The sequence below is a fragment of the Phoenix dactylifera genome, chromosome 2, assembly GCF_051530095.1.
Source record: "Phoenix dactylifera cultivar Ajwa chromosome 2, Ajwa_hap1_PhDact_Kaust_v1.1, whole genome shotgun sequence".
NCBI classification, from domain to species: Eukaryota; Viridiplantae; Streptophyta; class Magnoliopsida; order Arecales; family Arecaceae; genus Phoenix; species Phoenix dactylifera.
In genome coordinates, this window is record NC_143191.1 from 31,588,525 (window position 1) to 31,605,155 (window position 16,631).

General features: G+C 39.4%; 1 protein-coding gene across 1 annotated transcript; it reads right to left on the reverse strand.

The window, feature by feature from the left end:
* Window positions 1–1,192: 1,192 nt before the first annotated feature.
* LOC103711492 (pre-mRNA-processing-splicing factor 8A) lies at window positions 1,193–15,277 on the reverse strand. The gene is made up of 26 exons (XM_008797647.6): window positions 14,691–15,277; window positions 13,705–13,828; window positions 13,516–13,608; window positions 12,769–13,159; window positions 11,945–12,434; window positions 11,048–11,838; window positions 10,804–10,889; window positions 10,547–10,729; window positions 9,680–9,994; window positions 9,284–9,588; window positions 8,749–9,203; window positions 8,468–8,594; window positions 7,480–7,721; window positions 7,210–7,333; window positions 6,932–7,121; window positions 6,733–6,840; window positions 4,947–5,200; window positions 4,118–4,734; window positions 3,921–4,027; window positions 3,571–3,825; window positions 3,008–3,481; window positions 2,761–2,922; window positions 2,491–2,688; window positions 2,126–2,404; window positions 1,714–1,956; window positions 1,193–1,596 (listed from the first exon to the last, which is right to left on the reverse strand). Exons 1-26 carry the CDS (start codon window positions 14,975–14,977, stop codon window positions 1,405–1,407), a joined length of 7,092 nt encoding a protein of 2,363 aa, XP_008795869.1. The 5' UTR covers window positions 14,978–15,277; the 3' UTR covers window positions 1,193–1,404.
* Window positions 15,278–16,631: the final 1,354 nt, after the last annotated feature.

Below are 16,631 nucleotides of genomic sequence, written 5' to 3' on the forward strand. Positions count from 1 at the left end.
GTCTCCTTAGGAAAGCGTAGTTATGACGTAGTCATAACTATGTCAAAGCGTAGTTATGACGTAGTCATGGGGCTTTCAGGAATCTAACCCAAGTAACGAAGTGTGTGGCTACCAAATAAGGACCAACTAAAAAGAAATTCTAATAAGATTATGATTTGATCATGAATCTCAACACTAGCTTTTTCGGTCAAATAAGCAATTGTTTGGATAATTCAGATTTGAAAACTTGGTTAAGGGATCAGCTCAAGAAAATCTGAAAGCCACTGTTGAAAGATTGGCTGTGCAGCTAAATGAATCGGCATCCGACATGAGGAGTTCGGTGCATGCAATGATCCCACATGGATTGGCAAGAGGCTCGCAGAAAATCCTAGTAAACTTCTTTTCTAAATAGAAAAGAGTCTTATTAAGAGATCGGACTCCCAATCACTGAATAGGAGACAAACTCTAGGTGAATTTTCCGTTGGGTGCGAGTGAGAGACGATTGATCGAACAAGCCACATGACCGATCACTTAAAGTTAGAAGAATCCCTCTCGTATTCCAAGCAATGCTGCTACTCTAATCAGTGTCCAACTAATCTTTGCAACCATATGTTCATAATTAAAAATGATAGCGCTCATTGATGTGATTGCTTTACACACAAAGAAGAACATAACTAGCTGGTTCATATGCTGTCGCAATATTACCAGTTGACCTCAGTGTTCATCGCTAATTTTTATGTCGCTTAGAGTTCCAAGGACATGAAGCAGCAACGGCCATTGGACAGGATGTTAACCTTAGCATTAACTCAAAAACGCCCTTCAAAACGGCAGCAGCAGCAAATACGATCACAACTGTTACCTATAAACCCATCCTACAAGGCTACAAGCTTTCCAAAGACCAACCATCTTATCACATGAAGTTTACCAAGCCCAAGATAATGGTGAGATTTTGATATGAAAACCACCTCACACCGCATTCAATGGAAGTTGCAAAATGAGACACCCGACCATCTACTTAGCCCTTCCGAGGACCAAATAATATTCCCGGGGTACATTGAAGCACCAGCCGATTCACCCTTTCTTTTTTATAAGATTCTAAGGTCTCGTTAGAAAGTTCCGCGGTATATGCTTACCGTAGCAGCGAAAAAGAGACCAGATTAACCCTCTCAACAAACATGAACCCAGAATGCAGCCTCCTCAAGTCAGTCCAACGTAGCCAAAATTAGACCACTAGTTATACTGCTTAAATTGAAAAGTACAGTTTGCCACTGGATAGTTTCTATATACAGCAGTCAAGTACATGGTAGAAATATAGAATCCAACATCAAACACAAAACATACAAGCATGCATCATCACATGCATAGGTTAATGTGTTGTTCCAGAGGCATACGTAGAAAAAGGAAATGCTAGAACCCCAAAACCATCTACGTAAAGGTATCCTCTCTGTCAGCCTCTGTAGTGTCCCCCTCTTCCAAATTACTGAACTCGAGAAAATGTGTCGGCCTATGGTCTTCATGGTAGTAGTCTCGAGGTGTTCCAAGCTTTGTGCCATATCGCATACTCACTGTGTGCTTTACCCCCATGAAGTTGTAATTCCAAGGGCCATTATCTGGAACCTGAAAAGCAAACCAAGAAAGGCTCATTCAGCATCTACTCTTTTAGGTAATTGTGCTCTCATCAAAACAATCTCATCTTCATTCAAGTTGAATTGGATATCGGTAAATGTATATTACCATGTAGAATCCCAAGAAGCGGTCGCTGAGAAGCATCTGCACCTTTTCATAATGTGTTGGCAGGTAGCCATGTGGATTGCTTCCAGTGTCCTTGTTGACACGGCCCCATTCATAACCCGATGGCGTGAGTTTATACGCTGTCAACGAGCAAGATCCTGGAGTGAAGCTACACGTCAAAATGATGCACTTCTCGCCATCCCATTGTTTACTATTCTCTAGAATTCGAGCATGAGATGTAACATCCTGCAGCAAAACAATCATATAAGCTTATAAGAACAACATTTGAATAACTGACATCAATTACCATCATTTTACTGACATCACACAACTGGACAATTAAGTGATCATTTTAGTCATGCATTGCTGAGGAAAACAGAATAATTTTAGGCAATCAAACCATTTAAAAACTAACCTGAGGAGAGAGTTGGGGAAGCTCGTTGGGCTGAGTATGCATCCATCCCAACGGCTCTAGATCATTCAAGAAGTCGTGCTCAGGAAGAGCTGATGGGAGATGAACCTGCTGATGAGTCCCCCATTGTGGTGGCATGACTATGCAACGGATCTCTTTCACTTGTGGATTATCTTGGGGGCTTAACCCGTATAGATATCCTGCAATCTGTGTTCGTAAATCTGCTATGCAGATGAACTTCTTTAATATGTTTTTAGGCATGATGTAAGTGTATCCAGTCTCCTGTTCATCAGAAAATAAAATCCGTTGTCACCTATTGTTGACATTGTAACTTCAGAAGAGTGAAGAGAAAAGGGACCAACTGGTACCTTAATGTCATCTGAGTTTACATAAATATGATTAACGCGAAGATAAAGATTTGTTGCTGATATAGCCCTAACACGCCAGTCAGTTTTAGAACCAAATGCTGCTTGTTCATAGGGACTGGTTGTGGTGACTATAAGTTCATCTCCATGCACATTTGTTGTCCTCGTTGTAACTGCAGTCAATTGACTCGCTTCTTTGGCCTGTAGACAGAAGGCATAAGTCAGCAAGAACTAGAAAAGACATCTCAAATCCCACCTACCCAAATATATCACCTGTTTTTCAATTTCAGCAATCTGTTGTCTCTGCTGTGAGGGTGGAGTTATCTCAGCACCAAGAATTATATCACGAATTTCAGACTGTGTTAGTGCAGAAGTGTTCACATTGTTCTTCTTGGCGTAGTCAGAAAGTATGAGATCTCTCAGTGCAACTTCCACCTGAATCAAATTTCCTATCAGCAATCCACAGTTTATAATCAATGAGAATATAAAATCATAGGTTTTGCATGTTTTTGTTACATACCTTCATCCACTGATCATCTGTAAGTGTGGGCCAGATGTGGTGCGGTTCAGTGATAATTGTTTTGTCAGGCTTCAGTAACATCTTTGCCTTCTCATTGTTCACATGGAGTGCCCGTAGGATCAATATAAGACGAGAAAAAGCGGTGTATGATGAAATACTTTTCAACCAATCATCATAAATATTGAAAAGAACCATCTGAGGTTCAGTGGCCTTCAGAATCAAATCACCAAACTTCTCAATTTTCAAGCAAGCCTGGAAGGGCAACTGCAGCTCGCTGCCCTTGATCACTATGTTGGGGAAATCAAGCAAATGGACCTCCAAAGGATCCAGCATCCCTTTGCGGGTCACAATAATTTGCTTTGGCTGCTCTTCGACTGGCAGTGACCGCACAAGAGCAGCCACTTCCTCTGCCGTTTTCCATTTTGCCAACTGACCAAGACGCTTTTGCCCTGCCCACACACTGGTGTGGATCACCTGCAAGATACCACCGATTCATGTCATGCCACAGTATATGGAGTCAAAAAGGTTAAAACTAATGATTTAGTAAAAAAATGAGTTAGAACCTTCAGAAACAGCTGCCCTGTCCTTGGGTTGAAAATAAAAATGGCACCATTGATGGGTTTTGTAGTGAGATTTCCCTCGAAAGTTTTATGGATTGTAACTCGATATACATTTGTGTCATCAACAAACCATATGATTTGGTTGCTGAAGATCTCCCCATAGTTTTGAGATGAAAGATATGGTTCAGTAGGTTCGGATGAATACAGTTGTAGACCCTTCCTTATTCGCTCCCTCAAAACATATAATGCTGGATTTGACTGCACATGGACATAAAATCGTGAGCAACAGAAAATAACGAGAGAAAGACATTCAGGAAAATTAGCACTAAATTCAAAACCCTGTAGAGAGATACCTTCATGATTTTGTTCATTGCTTGAGCCAACAAAGGCTTTGAACCAGGGAACCAATTGCCAAAGGCGGAGTGCAGATTATATGCTAAATCAAGTCCAATCATCACACCTGTCAAAGAAACAAAATATCATTTACCCAGAATTTCCAAATATAATAATCATTGAATCAACTGATGAAAAAAAAATAAAAGAAACATACCAGTGGGAGATGGATATATGGACATGTTGTCAGTTGTGTAATCCATAAATTTGGCCCTTGTGTAACGTTCTATATCATGTGAATCATAGTCTCCCCAACGAAGTTGCACATCTATCCAGTATTTATTGCTTGCTTTCTGATCAAACACATCTTTGGACTCAGCAACTAGGCTTGGTTTGGACATTGGCCATCTATGTGCAGCAAAAAGAAGAATATCAGCACAAGAACTGTTCATCTTGTAACTCTTCCTTGGGTGTATGGTCTCTTTTTGTACAGTTTCAATTTCTAATGCATCCAACTCCTGATCCAGAACTTGGCAGAGATCCATAACAACACTCTCATGAACCTTTTGCCAAAGATGAGCACGAAATATCTGAATTAAAGATATCTTCAATGTGGGTATCTTTCCATGCATGAATATTCCCGTGAGATCAAGTTGCACCTGGAAGCCTACATACACATTTGCACGATTTATGGTAGGAGACCACCACAAAGTGAACCTTCGGTTTGGGATTTGATTCAGCCCAGACCGTTGTGCATTTGTAAGCTTCTTATATTTCATAGACTCCTCAAATCCTGATGCCTTCTCCCAAAAGAGACCTTCCCAAGTTGGAAAACTGGAAAACATGACCCAAAGTTAAGGATCAAAATTTGTTAAGGCCACAGGCATATAGTCCAACAATGTCAGATCAAGAGTTATCAGGATACGTGGTGGTACTCGAACACCCGTATAACTGACAACAGGCACAATACTAGTATGGAAAAAAATAAAGCTTGCTAATATATCATCAATACATGATATGAAAAAAGAGTACGTTTCGGAACTTACTATGTCCCTTTAAATAAGGTGTGTTCCAGAATACCCTCGACTCCCCCAAGTGCTTGGATGACATCAGTCCGATAATTATTCAAGTTCCAAAGTTTGCCATCATGTCGCTGGTGGGTCCACCAAAATGGATTTTGCTTCAAGACTTGATATTGCTTAAAATCAGTTCGTACTCTCCACCCTTTGTCATATGCCAGAGTATGACGATCTTTTTGGAAAAGGGTGTTGATCCGAGGTATCCCCCTATCCCAGGAATCCTGTTAAATGTAGGACAGTGCCAAGTGTTAGTGGTCCATTTAGCAACAGAGTGTACACAATTCCCCACTACAACGATGTTAAGCCTTAGTTTTCCTGGCATATTCTGGGCAACATCCCACATGCATATGCCCCTGCCAAAGAATACCCTCTGAAAGAAAAAGAGAAGGCAGACAAATAGACAAATAAATAGACAGACATATATATATATATATATATATATATATATATATATATATATATATATATATATATATATATATATATATATATATAGAGAGAGAGAGAGAGAGAGAGAGAGAGAGAGAGAGAGAGAGAGAGAGAGAGGGGGGGGGGGGGGGATGCCACAATAAAGCAAACAAGAAAATGTCAAATGAAAATACTAATTTTGTCATAACAGCCATTGCTAGCTGTAACAAGAGTGGCAATAGACTGCAATGACTCTTTATATGCAAGCAATGTCATTCTTTACTTCAAATTAACTTACTGCATTTATATGAGTAGCATTATTTAGAACTATTAAAATTATGAAACATTGCGGTACCAGACTATCATTTATTACTTTTACAATAAGTACCCAGAGGTCATAAGAAAATAAATACTAATTATATGGCATTATTTATGACAATAACATAGTGTAGTTGAGCCAAAACTATAAAAAAATACACCATTGCCTAAGACCACGGTTACACAAAGTCAGTGATATATATATATATATATATATATATATATATATATATATTGGTATTTTAATTTATTTGAACTTGAAAATATTTGTAATGTATATGTATTATAACTCTGAGCAGTAACTTCATTTAGGCCAATAACTCATGTTTCTTTTTTAAAGAGCCCATGCCCCACATTTACTCAACTATCTTAGTAGCAGGTTCCCCCATGGAAGGATTTTTTTTTTCTCCCCGACGTGCAGAGAAGGTTTGGGGGTGCCTCTATTTTATTGCCCTCTCTTTTATCTCTCCCCCTATCTGCAATTTCCAGTCTCCCACAGAACCTTAGCTTACCGCCCCAAAAACACACAAAAAAAAAAAGGTTGCATATGATGGATAACTACCATCCTCCCCAACCCCAGACTAGAATGGAGAGCAGATCTACTAAGAAGCCTCAGAAACAGAGAAGAAACACATACCCTTTTCTGTCTTTTCTCTGCCACTCACATGCACGCGCACCTACTCTCATCTATGCTCTCTCTTCCTCACCTCAGGTCTCTCTTTCTCTCATTTTTCATTTTCTTTTCCCTTCCTAGGCTAGGGGATACGGGAAGCCATGTCACCACCATGGCCCATGTGCGTTGTCCCTGTCATGTCAAGTCCAAAACATGGAAAAAACCCTATTTTTGCTGTGTCCTGCACATAGTCCTTGAAATCTACCATATAACCAGCTTGTAAACCATGGAGTCACATTCCAGGTCAAAAGTTTTAGGCAATATATCACATAACGAAGCAACAAAATACAGCCACACTGAAAACAAAGTACCAAGATTAAACCAAAGAAAAAACTTGGGCAGTCAAAAGCACACCTCAAGATCCTCAAGGGTTAATCGTCTATTTTGTGATTGCGCTTCCTGCCTCTTTAAAGCATATTCAGCCCAAACACGCTGTGAATCGATGAATTCGCTCTCCCAAGGCTGGCAATTTGAACGGAGGGCAATATGATTAGAAAACGATAGCGGGTCCACCACAAAAAAAAAAAAAACAAAAGAATCTGTTTTTATCAACCTGTATGTAGCGGTAAAGGTTTGGAATAAGCTGATCCTCCTCATGACTCATACCACTACGGAAATGTGTAACCCCAACATCCGTTTGTTGGCTGTACCTTAGATCACTTTGTGGGATCAAAATGTGACCCATTGACAACATACCAAGGCCTCCTATTTCTTTCGGTGTGTAAAAAATGACAGGAGGAAACCTATCAAGCAAAAAATAATTCAGACTCAAAAGATTCAAATGCAAAATCATCAGAACTGAGAAATGATTTTGAAGTGACAAAAAAAAACCTGCTAGGCATCTTTGAATTCAGTCCAATCTTGATACGAGTTTGGATCTTATTTTCACACTTGACCAGCAGATCTAATAGCTCCTGTGTGTGCACAGTTGCTTCACGAAAATATGTCATAAGACCTGCCAGACAAGACAGTTAATTTCAATAGCAAGCATAATATGTCATAAGACCTGCCAGACAAGACAGTTAATTTCAATAGCAAGCATAAATAGACTATTATTTAAGTCCAAGAAATATCAAATTGATAGTATCAGTTCTATGTTACCAATAAGAGCAGTATTCCATTTGTTGACTATCTTAGTAAATGTTGTTGATCCGGATGACATAAGAATCTGCCTCACACGATTCTCAAACACCTTCATATGTTCATCATCAACACGTAAGAAAGCTATTGCTGTTCTCTCTTTGGTCTGCTCATTCTGCAAGTTCCAAACTCCATCTTTTGTGTTGCTAAATGCCTCTTGAGTCATTCTTATCTTTGGCAATATGCGAACCTCAAATCCACACCTGCAATCAAATACAGTTTACAGAAGTGGAGGAAATGAAGATAGCCATGTTAATATAAGCGTCAGTGGAAAGAAAAATTAATCAAAGAATGTGCATGAAGCAAGCTGATTTGGTAAAACAGAAACAATAGGTGTGGAGAAAAAGAAAAGAAAGAGACAGAAAGAGGGGAGGGGGAGGAGGGTACTGGAACTGTCGGAAAAAAACCTTCAAATTCAAACCCCCCTTCAAAGATGGTAAAGAAAATGTTTCATTGTATGATAATATGTAAAAGAATTACAGATACAAACAGAACATGTGAAACAAAAATCACTAGCAATATTTCAGGCTCAATAAAGAATGTGGCTAGCCAGTTTGAAACCTGTATTCAATACATAAAGATAACCAGAAATTGGCATTATCTCAAAGGCAAGACAAAGCATTTCTTATGTTTATTAAAGAATTAAAAGTATGAGCTAAGATATTAAAAGGACAAATAAGAGGTTATAGTAAAGAGCAAAAATGGTAGATCTTTATAAAGAAAAAAAGTTGCAAAAGAACAGATGTAAACTTGAAATGGCTGCATATATTAAGGCCTGAAGAGTTCTAAAAGCTTATAGATTGAAACCATGTAGGTGAAAATATATATGTTTTCATGTTAAATTATTTTCAAAAATAATAGTGAAAATATATGTGGAAGGACCTCTGATCTCGGCTATCTTATGAACTAAATTATTTTTAAAAATAAAACAACTAAACAATATGCTTACATGCTGAATAGCAGATTGGGGTTATCCTTGCTGTAAACAGAGACAAAGCTGTTTTCCCACTCCAACGTTGTGATACTTCGAGGTAATCGATTCCTCATATCCCAAAAAACACTTCGCCCAAGGTTGACTGCAATGCAATAAAAAAGAAAACAAAAAAGTCATTAAAAACACTCATATCATACAATATAAGATAGAAAATATCTTCATCAGACACTTGAATAAAGAGGAAAAATGATAATATACTGAGTGTTAAAATTGAACGAAGATGGTGAAAAAGTTACCATCATGTTTCATCAATCTCATTCTTGCATCCCTTGGCCAACATTTCTTATTATTATATCCAACCATATTTTCATTGTTTGGATCAGGATGCTCTGTAAGATATCGCTGAATCAGATCTCGTGCCTCTTCATGAGTGAAGCGGAACAAAATATGTACTCTGTCAATGTATCGTGAATATAACCGAATAGGATGCCTAGTCTCAATTTTGGTGTCTGCGTAAGTAATGAACTCATTGGGCATCTGAGGAGGACCAGCTATTTCACTGGCTCTAGTTAAACCAAGAAGCAAGAGATCTAACACAAGCCCATAATATTGCACAACAAATGAAGCAAATTGAAGACCCCGAATGAGACCATATGAGTTTGTGTGACTCATATCCTTGTATGACAACACTACGTTGTTTTTAGCTGTGACATAATCGGCAATATTGTGGTCAAGAACCAAACGAAGAAGCCTGCAATAGGAAATGTCAATTGGCCATTTGCACTTTGCACCAGAAGAATTATGCACAACAGATGCACAAAAGAAAATTACCTGTTTAACATGGTCAAGTCAATTTTCTCGAAGAACTTCTCGAACTTTGTTTGCAGCATCACAACACACTGTCCATCACTTGTGTCCCATATGCCCTGTAAGTTGTTTATACCTTGACACCATTTATAGACAAGAAGAGGAGGTGGCTCAGAATCAGCGGGCTTGACCCAATTAGGGAAAAGGTGCCGCTTGTCACCTTCGTACCATAAATACTGATCAAGATATGCATCCGTAATTTTTTCCAGAGGTTCAATTTCATACACAGGAATCAGGTAACTATACAAATCCATGAACTCAATGCCAACCTGTAAAGGTACAAATTTCAATTCCATTTTGATTCCTCTAAAAGCAAAAGTTGAAGAAAAAATATATGAAAGTTGGCATGACATAGTTTACCTCTTTAAATGCACGCTGTGTAAGCAGGTGCCGCTTTATCCTTGACAATGCCTCATGTGGATTGTCATAGGCTTGTTCAATCAGACCCAGTTCTTCCCTTTGCAATTGATTTAATCTCACTGCCACGCTATAAGACTCTTTCAGCCTTTCTAGTGCCAGGATAAGAAGTTTAGTGTCATGTTTGTATGATAAAGGTGGAAATGGTATAGGAGAAAACTTCCTTGACTCCAGCCAATGAACTGTTGTAGTGTAGATAGCAACCGCTTCTTCAGGGGTGACATATGGACCATCTTTCAAGTAATTGTGTTGCCTTTCCTAAAAATAACAAATATAATAAGATAAGGAATTAGACAAGCACCTGACAAGATCATTAAAAAAAGAAGGAAAAAGAGCACCAGAAACATCTCAACTCAATGACAAAGAAAACACAAGAGAAAGAGCATAATGAAGGCTGTAAGTAGACAAGTTAGAATGGTGATAATCATGGCACGAATAGGGTTCCATTTGGAGATTTATAAATATGACTTTCCTAAATGAAAAAGAGGAGCTTATTTTGTTTCTAAAAAAAAGAAAAGAAAAGACAGGAAAAATTTTCTAAATCTGTGAACTTTCCTTGTTTCTACATAGCAATTTCTAAATAGACATCGGTAGATTAATTTGTTTAAAATAATTGTTCCAGTTAAAGCTGATCCTTACAGGTTAATCGCTCTTCTCCTTTCTTGTATGGAAATTATAGGCAGGAAAAACATGGGCCTGCTTGTTCATGCCTTTCATTCCATAAAATCCAATATTTATGCAGTGATCCCATGCATAAATTCAGAGAACTAGTTAGAATATTAATCAATTATAAGAATGAGTTTTATATACCTGCTCAGCTTTTAGCCACAAGCGAGTCAACCTTCCTAGGTTCTTTCTACAAACAGTCTTATCGACCGTTGCACCCCTTCTAATACGCTCCCGATTGTAGTGAGCAACATTGGTCCACCAATCTGCCTTGGACTTCACATAACGAAGAATCATGTTTTCAATAGGTACTGGAAGTCCTGGAACCTGGAAAAGTCTATACATGAGTACGAGAGAGGGAGCAAGAACCACTATGAATCAAAATGTAGGAATTTAGGTACCTTCCATGGTATGTTGGCTTTCCAACAACGCCATGCCTCACTTAGGTGTTGCAAAATAGTCCTAGCCTTGTTCTGCTTAATGCCCTCTGCATAAACAGGATATTAATGTCAGATTTGGATTTCCATAAATCCAGGATTATTCTTCTGAACCAGGAAGCTAATGGCTTCTTCATCAAGATCGCAAATCAGCATGATCACAAATCAAGATGTAGCAAGAGTAAATTCATTTAGATGACGAACTTGCCTGGCATTGCATCAAGAACATCGTGCATAACAGCAGCTCGGAGTTCCAAGTCGAAGTGACTCTCAACACGTTGCTTTGTAACAGTCTTGGCAACTCCTTTAGAATGGCGACCCTCAAATTGGCGTGCAAGCAAATTACCCAACCATCTTTCTAGCAAGGGCACAATGCCACGAAGGAAAAACAACCACACCCTCCACATAGGGGCCCAAAATCCACAGCCGGGACCTTTCCCAACAGGACCAGTATTGAATCGGTAGTAAATCAGGTGCTTCAAGTCTTTACACATTCTGATCTGCCGCATCAGTCTGTACTTGTAACGGTACATACCAGTCAGCTGTCCAACATGAGCGAATATATACTGCAAGCCATCAGCCAATTGAAAGGCGTCGACATTTCCCAGGCGGAACTGAATGTTGGCATCAACAACAAGCTTTGTCAGTCGCAAAATTTCACGACATAGATGAAACGCATTTCCAAATCGTGACTTCTTCCGCTCCTTTGTGGTAAGTGTCTTTACAGGTTTCAAATTGAAATTATAATCAAGGTGAAGATAATTAAGATTCTTTCTGTGAATCAACAGATTTAACATATTGTATCCTTGCTTACAAACTTGTAAACCTGCTTCTGCCCAATCCAATTCTGTTGTTTGAAAGAATTTAGTTGCTTGGAGTGATCGGAACAAGTGTTTCTTTTTTTGTGCCTTTGGAGGTCGATGATGCAACTCATTCAATACAAAACACTTCAATAACTTTTGATAACTAACACGAACTTTAACTGGGTATGATGGAGGGCTGCAAATGAGATAGTATTACATAAGCAAACTGCAGATATTTTTAAGGAGAAAATAACATAACAAGACAAGGACGAAACAGAACAATAGCAAGAAATCAGGCATACCAGTGCTCCTTGTACCATTCTGATACAAGAGGTATATCTTCAGCTCGCCTAGTACGACCAGATCTCGTGTTGAATGGACGTGGTGCAAACAACAATGAGATACCAGCAGCCGTAGTATCAGTATATAGTTGAGTGTTTTGCAGTAGAGGTTCAACTCCATCTGGAAGAGAAAAATCATCCTCATCATCCTCTTCATAAACTTTCTTCTCCCGTCGGTCAACCTTGTTGATGGAAGTAATGGGGTTAATCAGAGGATCATAGTAGAATGCAGGTAAATCAGGATCCTCAGCTTTAATAAACATTATCATAGGAGTATGATATATGCCAAGCTTCACTTTCCTTGGCCTATTGTTGTATAGATGAGGAAATGCTATTCTGTATTCTGTTCTGAGCGGCTGGCGAATAATGAGTTTATTAATGTCATTAAATTCATTCCAATCCTCATCTCCTTTTTCCATATCACGGTACAGTGGCTCAAACTTGGGGCCTCCTGCAATGGATACAATAAGCAAGGGGAGACAATTTTCAGTAAATTCAAACCATGAACACATTCATTTTGAAACATATGCAACAAGAAATTATGGAAGCTTTATCTACTAAAATAATGTTAAGCATCCAGCTTTCCATATTGCACTATATGTATATGATGGTATTTTGAGGGGCCCAATTCAAAACAGCACATAAACCTATAGGATGAACAAACAAAATTGTTCTCAAATAAAAAAAAAAGTTTTTTACTAAGACACAATGAGTGATTGATGTTCTAACAAGATCCCAATTAATTATCTAGGATTTAATTCAAGTATATATAATGAGAAACATACCTGGTATGCACATATTCAGCGCTTTGGCAGTGAAAAACGACTCCATATCAAACAAGTAAAAATAGTTTCGATCAATCAAATCAGAGAGCAGCTGTCCTGCAAGCCGATGAAGAGTTGCCATGATTGGAAGTGAAAGATGCCACTTTCTATAACTTGGACCATTTATGAGCTTTGTCTTTACAAGAGGTTTATGATCGTAGAACCATGTATATACAGCAGAATCTTCTTCTTCATCTAATTCCAGTTGAATAGCCTCCAATGGATCCACATCTAATAAATTGTCGGCATAATCCAATGGAGGTTCCTCATCATCAAAAGGAGGAAAACGCATTCTTTTGAAGTGTCGTCGATCTCTCTTCTCTCTTCGCATCATAATCCACATTGTACCCCACTGTACAAGTGCAATGAAAAGTAAATTCATGGAGTTTGCACAGAAAAACAATTGAAATGATAAAACTTTGTTTCGACAAATTGTTTACTTCTCATTCTCTATGAAGCAAGATTTGGCCAACAACTTATGGCCATAAAGTCTACTGGTTGTAATGCATTCATGACTAGCCTTCAAGTTACACAATGACTACTTATTTTTCTTTATATTTAAAGTCAAGTGCACTGGCTTTAGAGCCAAATTGCAACTAATGCAAAAGCTCAATCTGACCCTCTTCTGAAACCATCAGTCACATAAAACCATACACAGACCAGGTCACTCAAAATACACATAACTTTTAGCAACTCGAAAAGGCATACCTGTGCTAAATATATGGGTTCAACCACCCATGGGATCTCATTCACGAATGTGATTGCACCAGTTATGTGATACAAAATTTTCACATTGCGAACCTAAACACATAAAAGATTACGTGAGAAAAATCAAGATAGAAAATTTTCAGTAAATAGCAATACATGCAAAACATTCCAATAGGGTGCAGATATTACCTGCTCCCAGGGCATAGGCATGTTTTCAAGAAGCTTGTACACTGCATGAGGAACAAATTTCAGAGCCCCAAGGTAGACACGTTTGTCATGACGGTATTTCTTGGAGGACATGTCTCCATGGTCTCTGTTCAAGTGAATAAAGGTCAAATATTCATCAACTTTTTAGTTAGCGTTTTTCAAACTTTGCAAGCAGCAATCCTTTACCATCTAAAAATAACCATTTCTTCAACAGAATACAAAAAATTCCACAGTTGGTTCGCAAGAGCTGAAGGAAAAGCTAATAATATGGCTAAGGGATCCCAATAACTGAAAACGTTCATTCAAGAACGTTATACATGTAAGAAGGAACAAATTTTTGTTGAATTAAGAAAAAATTATGAGAGCTTTCTCAGAAACAAAGCAACCTCCCCATTACACATTCCGTGTAGCTATGAAACACATTCACATGCTTAAATTGGGCAAGGTACAGTTTAACTGGATTACCATCATTCCTTACAACAACAACCAGCTCCTAAAGAAAATTCATCGTGCATATATGTTCATTTCGAGAACATCTAGACCTTTTAATCAAATTTTACCATACATATACTTATCCGAAGAGATACCCCATGTATTCTTCCATGAGGATACACTATCAAGTAAATGAGATTTGACATAGATGCTGGTCCTTTTTTATTATTTTTGGGGGGAAAAACTTGAAGCCAGAGAGTCACCGAATGGCACCAAATTAGTAGCATATTAGGAGAAGCGAAGCAATTCATCGAAGAAGCATCAAAAGTACTCGTACTTATTATTGATTAAGAATTGACAGAATTTTATTAATGGCGGCGATCCATGATTATTGCCATAAAAAGGTTCTCATTCTCATCCAAATCACTCCCAGCCTCACATCATCGAAGTATTGCAATAAAATGAGAGACACCAAGAAATCAAGCAAACGCAAGATGAAGAGAAGAAGACGAGAACAAAGAAAAGAGGAGGACTACCTGATGATCTTCCTGACGTGCTCGGGGGGCATGTCCTCCTTCTGGGCCTCGACAAAGCCGAACTTCCTCTTGTCCCCATACCTCTTGGAGTTGAGCTGGTGCCACTTCCTGGCCTTCTCCACTAGCTGTGCCTCCAGCTCCGCAGGGGACGGCGGTATGCTATAGGAGGGCTGTACTGCCGGCGGCGGGGGGACGCCTGTCCCTCCCGTCGTCCCGGGCGGCGCCACCGGCGGCGGCGGCGGCGGCGGCATCTGAGACGACGAGGACGACGCTCCGCTATTCCACATCTCTCTTTTCTTCCTCTTCTTTCCCTCTGTACTACAATTGAAAGTCGATGGAGATGAGATCTGGCGCGCTCTCTCTGCCTTTTCCTTGGAAGAGCTGCTCTAGGGTTTAGGGTTTGGAATGGAAGTGGGAACGAGGGATTGGGGGAGACAGAGGGTAGGGCAGCGAGTGCCCCCAAGCGAATGGCGGAGAGCGTGGGAAAAAGCCAGCGAGGGGGTGCGAAGGGGAAATTGAGGTAGGGATTCCGAAGTCCCTACATTCATATAAGCAGGGCCGATTTCGTTCGGGTCTCGTTTCGATTCGGTCTATTGAGCGCTGAGGCGGCGATAACGGTACTGGGCATGGCGGTGCCCGACAAGGGGAGCCGACACGACACGAGTCGGGAGAACCAGTGAGAGGCGGTGACGAACCAGATGGTCGGGCCCAGATCGAACCGCGGGATCTCCAGAACCCTGTAGACTGCCAGAATAGCACGTGCAATGCACGTGATTAAAAAAAAGGAAAAAACTATAGGTAGTGACGCTTACCACCGCTTCGAAATAAGGGTATCGGTTTACGTATCTAAATTAAATTTCCAATAATCTTGTTGAATTCTATATACAGGATATGATTTCTTATTGGATCAGAGCCATATGTGTCACGCCCCGGATCCGGATCCGTGACACGGCCGTGCTATTGCCGACTATCGTCCATAGTAGCACGCAGCCTCATACAGGGGTAACAGGTAGCCAAAAGGATTCAAACTTATATATATATTAAGAGTTTTGCAGTACAACCTTCAAGTTTGAAACCAAAAATACAGAACTTCTATGCTATTTAAATGTACAAAAGTATATAAGCTTCTCCAAAAATAACGAAGCTCTGTAACAAAATAAAAACATATCTGATGGCGATCACTGGTGGGGATCTGAAAGAAAACGAAGCATAAACAGATGTGAGCTACACGGCTCAGTAAGTAATCCTGCATAATCCTACCGGATCAACCAGTAGGCTAAACATGTAAATCAGGGTTTGAGAAGCTGACATGCATATTTATCTAATAATCATCATGGCATAACATGTAAGCAATTTAAACAAAGCAGTAGTGCAAATCACAAAAATTTTTATAATATATGCATATGAAACCGTGCCCCCCGGCATGCCGTGGTCCATTCTCTCGGATGCTACTGCGAAGTCAGACTCGACCACTGGCGGGGCCAGCCCAGTTACTATTCAGCCACTGGCGGGGCAGGCCCAGTTACTATTCAGCCACTGGCGGGGCAGGCCCAGTTACTATTCAGCCACTGGCGGCTCAGTCATTCTCAGTAGCATCTTTGAACCCATTATAGTGCCTCTGGGCTAGCTAAGACTTTATAAACTTACATGCATGATTAAAATATCAGTATCATCATGTTGCATACATAGCCATAGCTTCTGGGATCATGCAAGTTACTTATGCATTGTAACATATCATGCATGAAACATATATACTTAAAATAAATGCTTAGGAAACATTAATAACATGACATGATCCATAACAGGATTAGGACAGGTTACTTACTTTCTTCACAAATCATGTATACAATTCAAATTGTATGAAAAACACTGGTTCATCTTATAAAACGTAATACAAGATCTACGATAAGATTAAGACAGATTACTTACAGCAAATTCGTT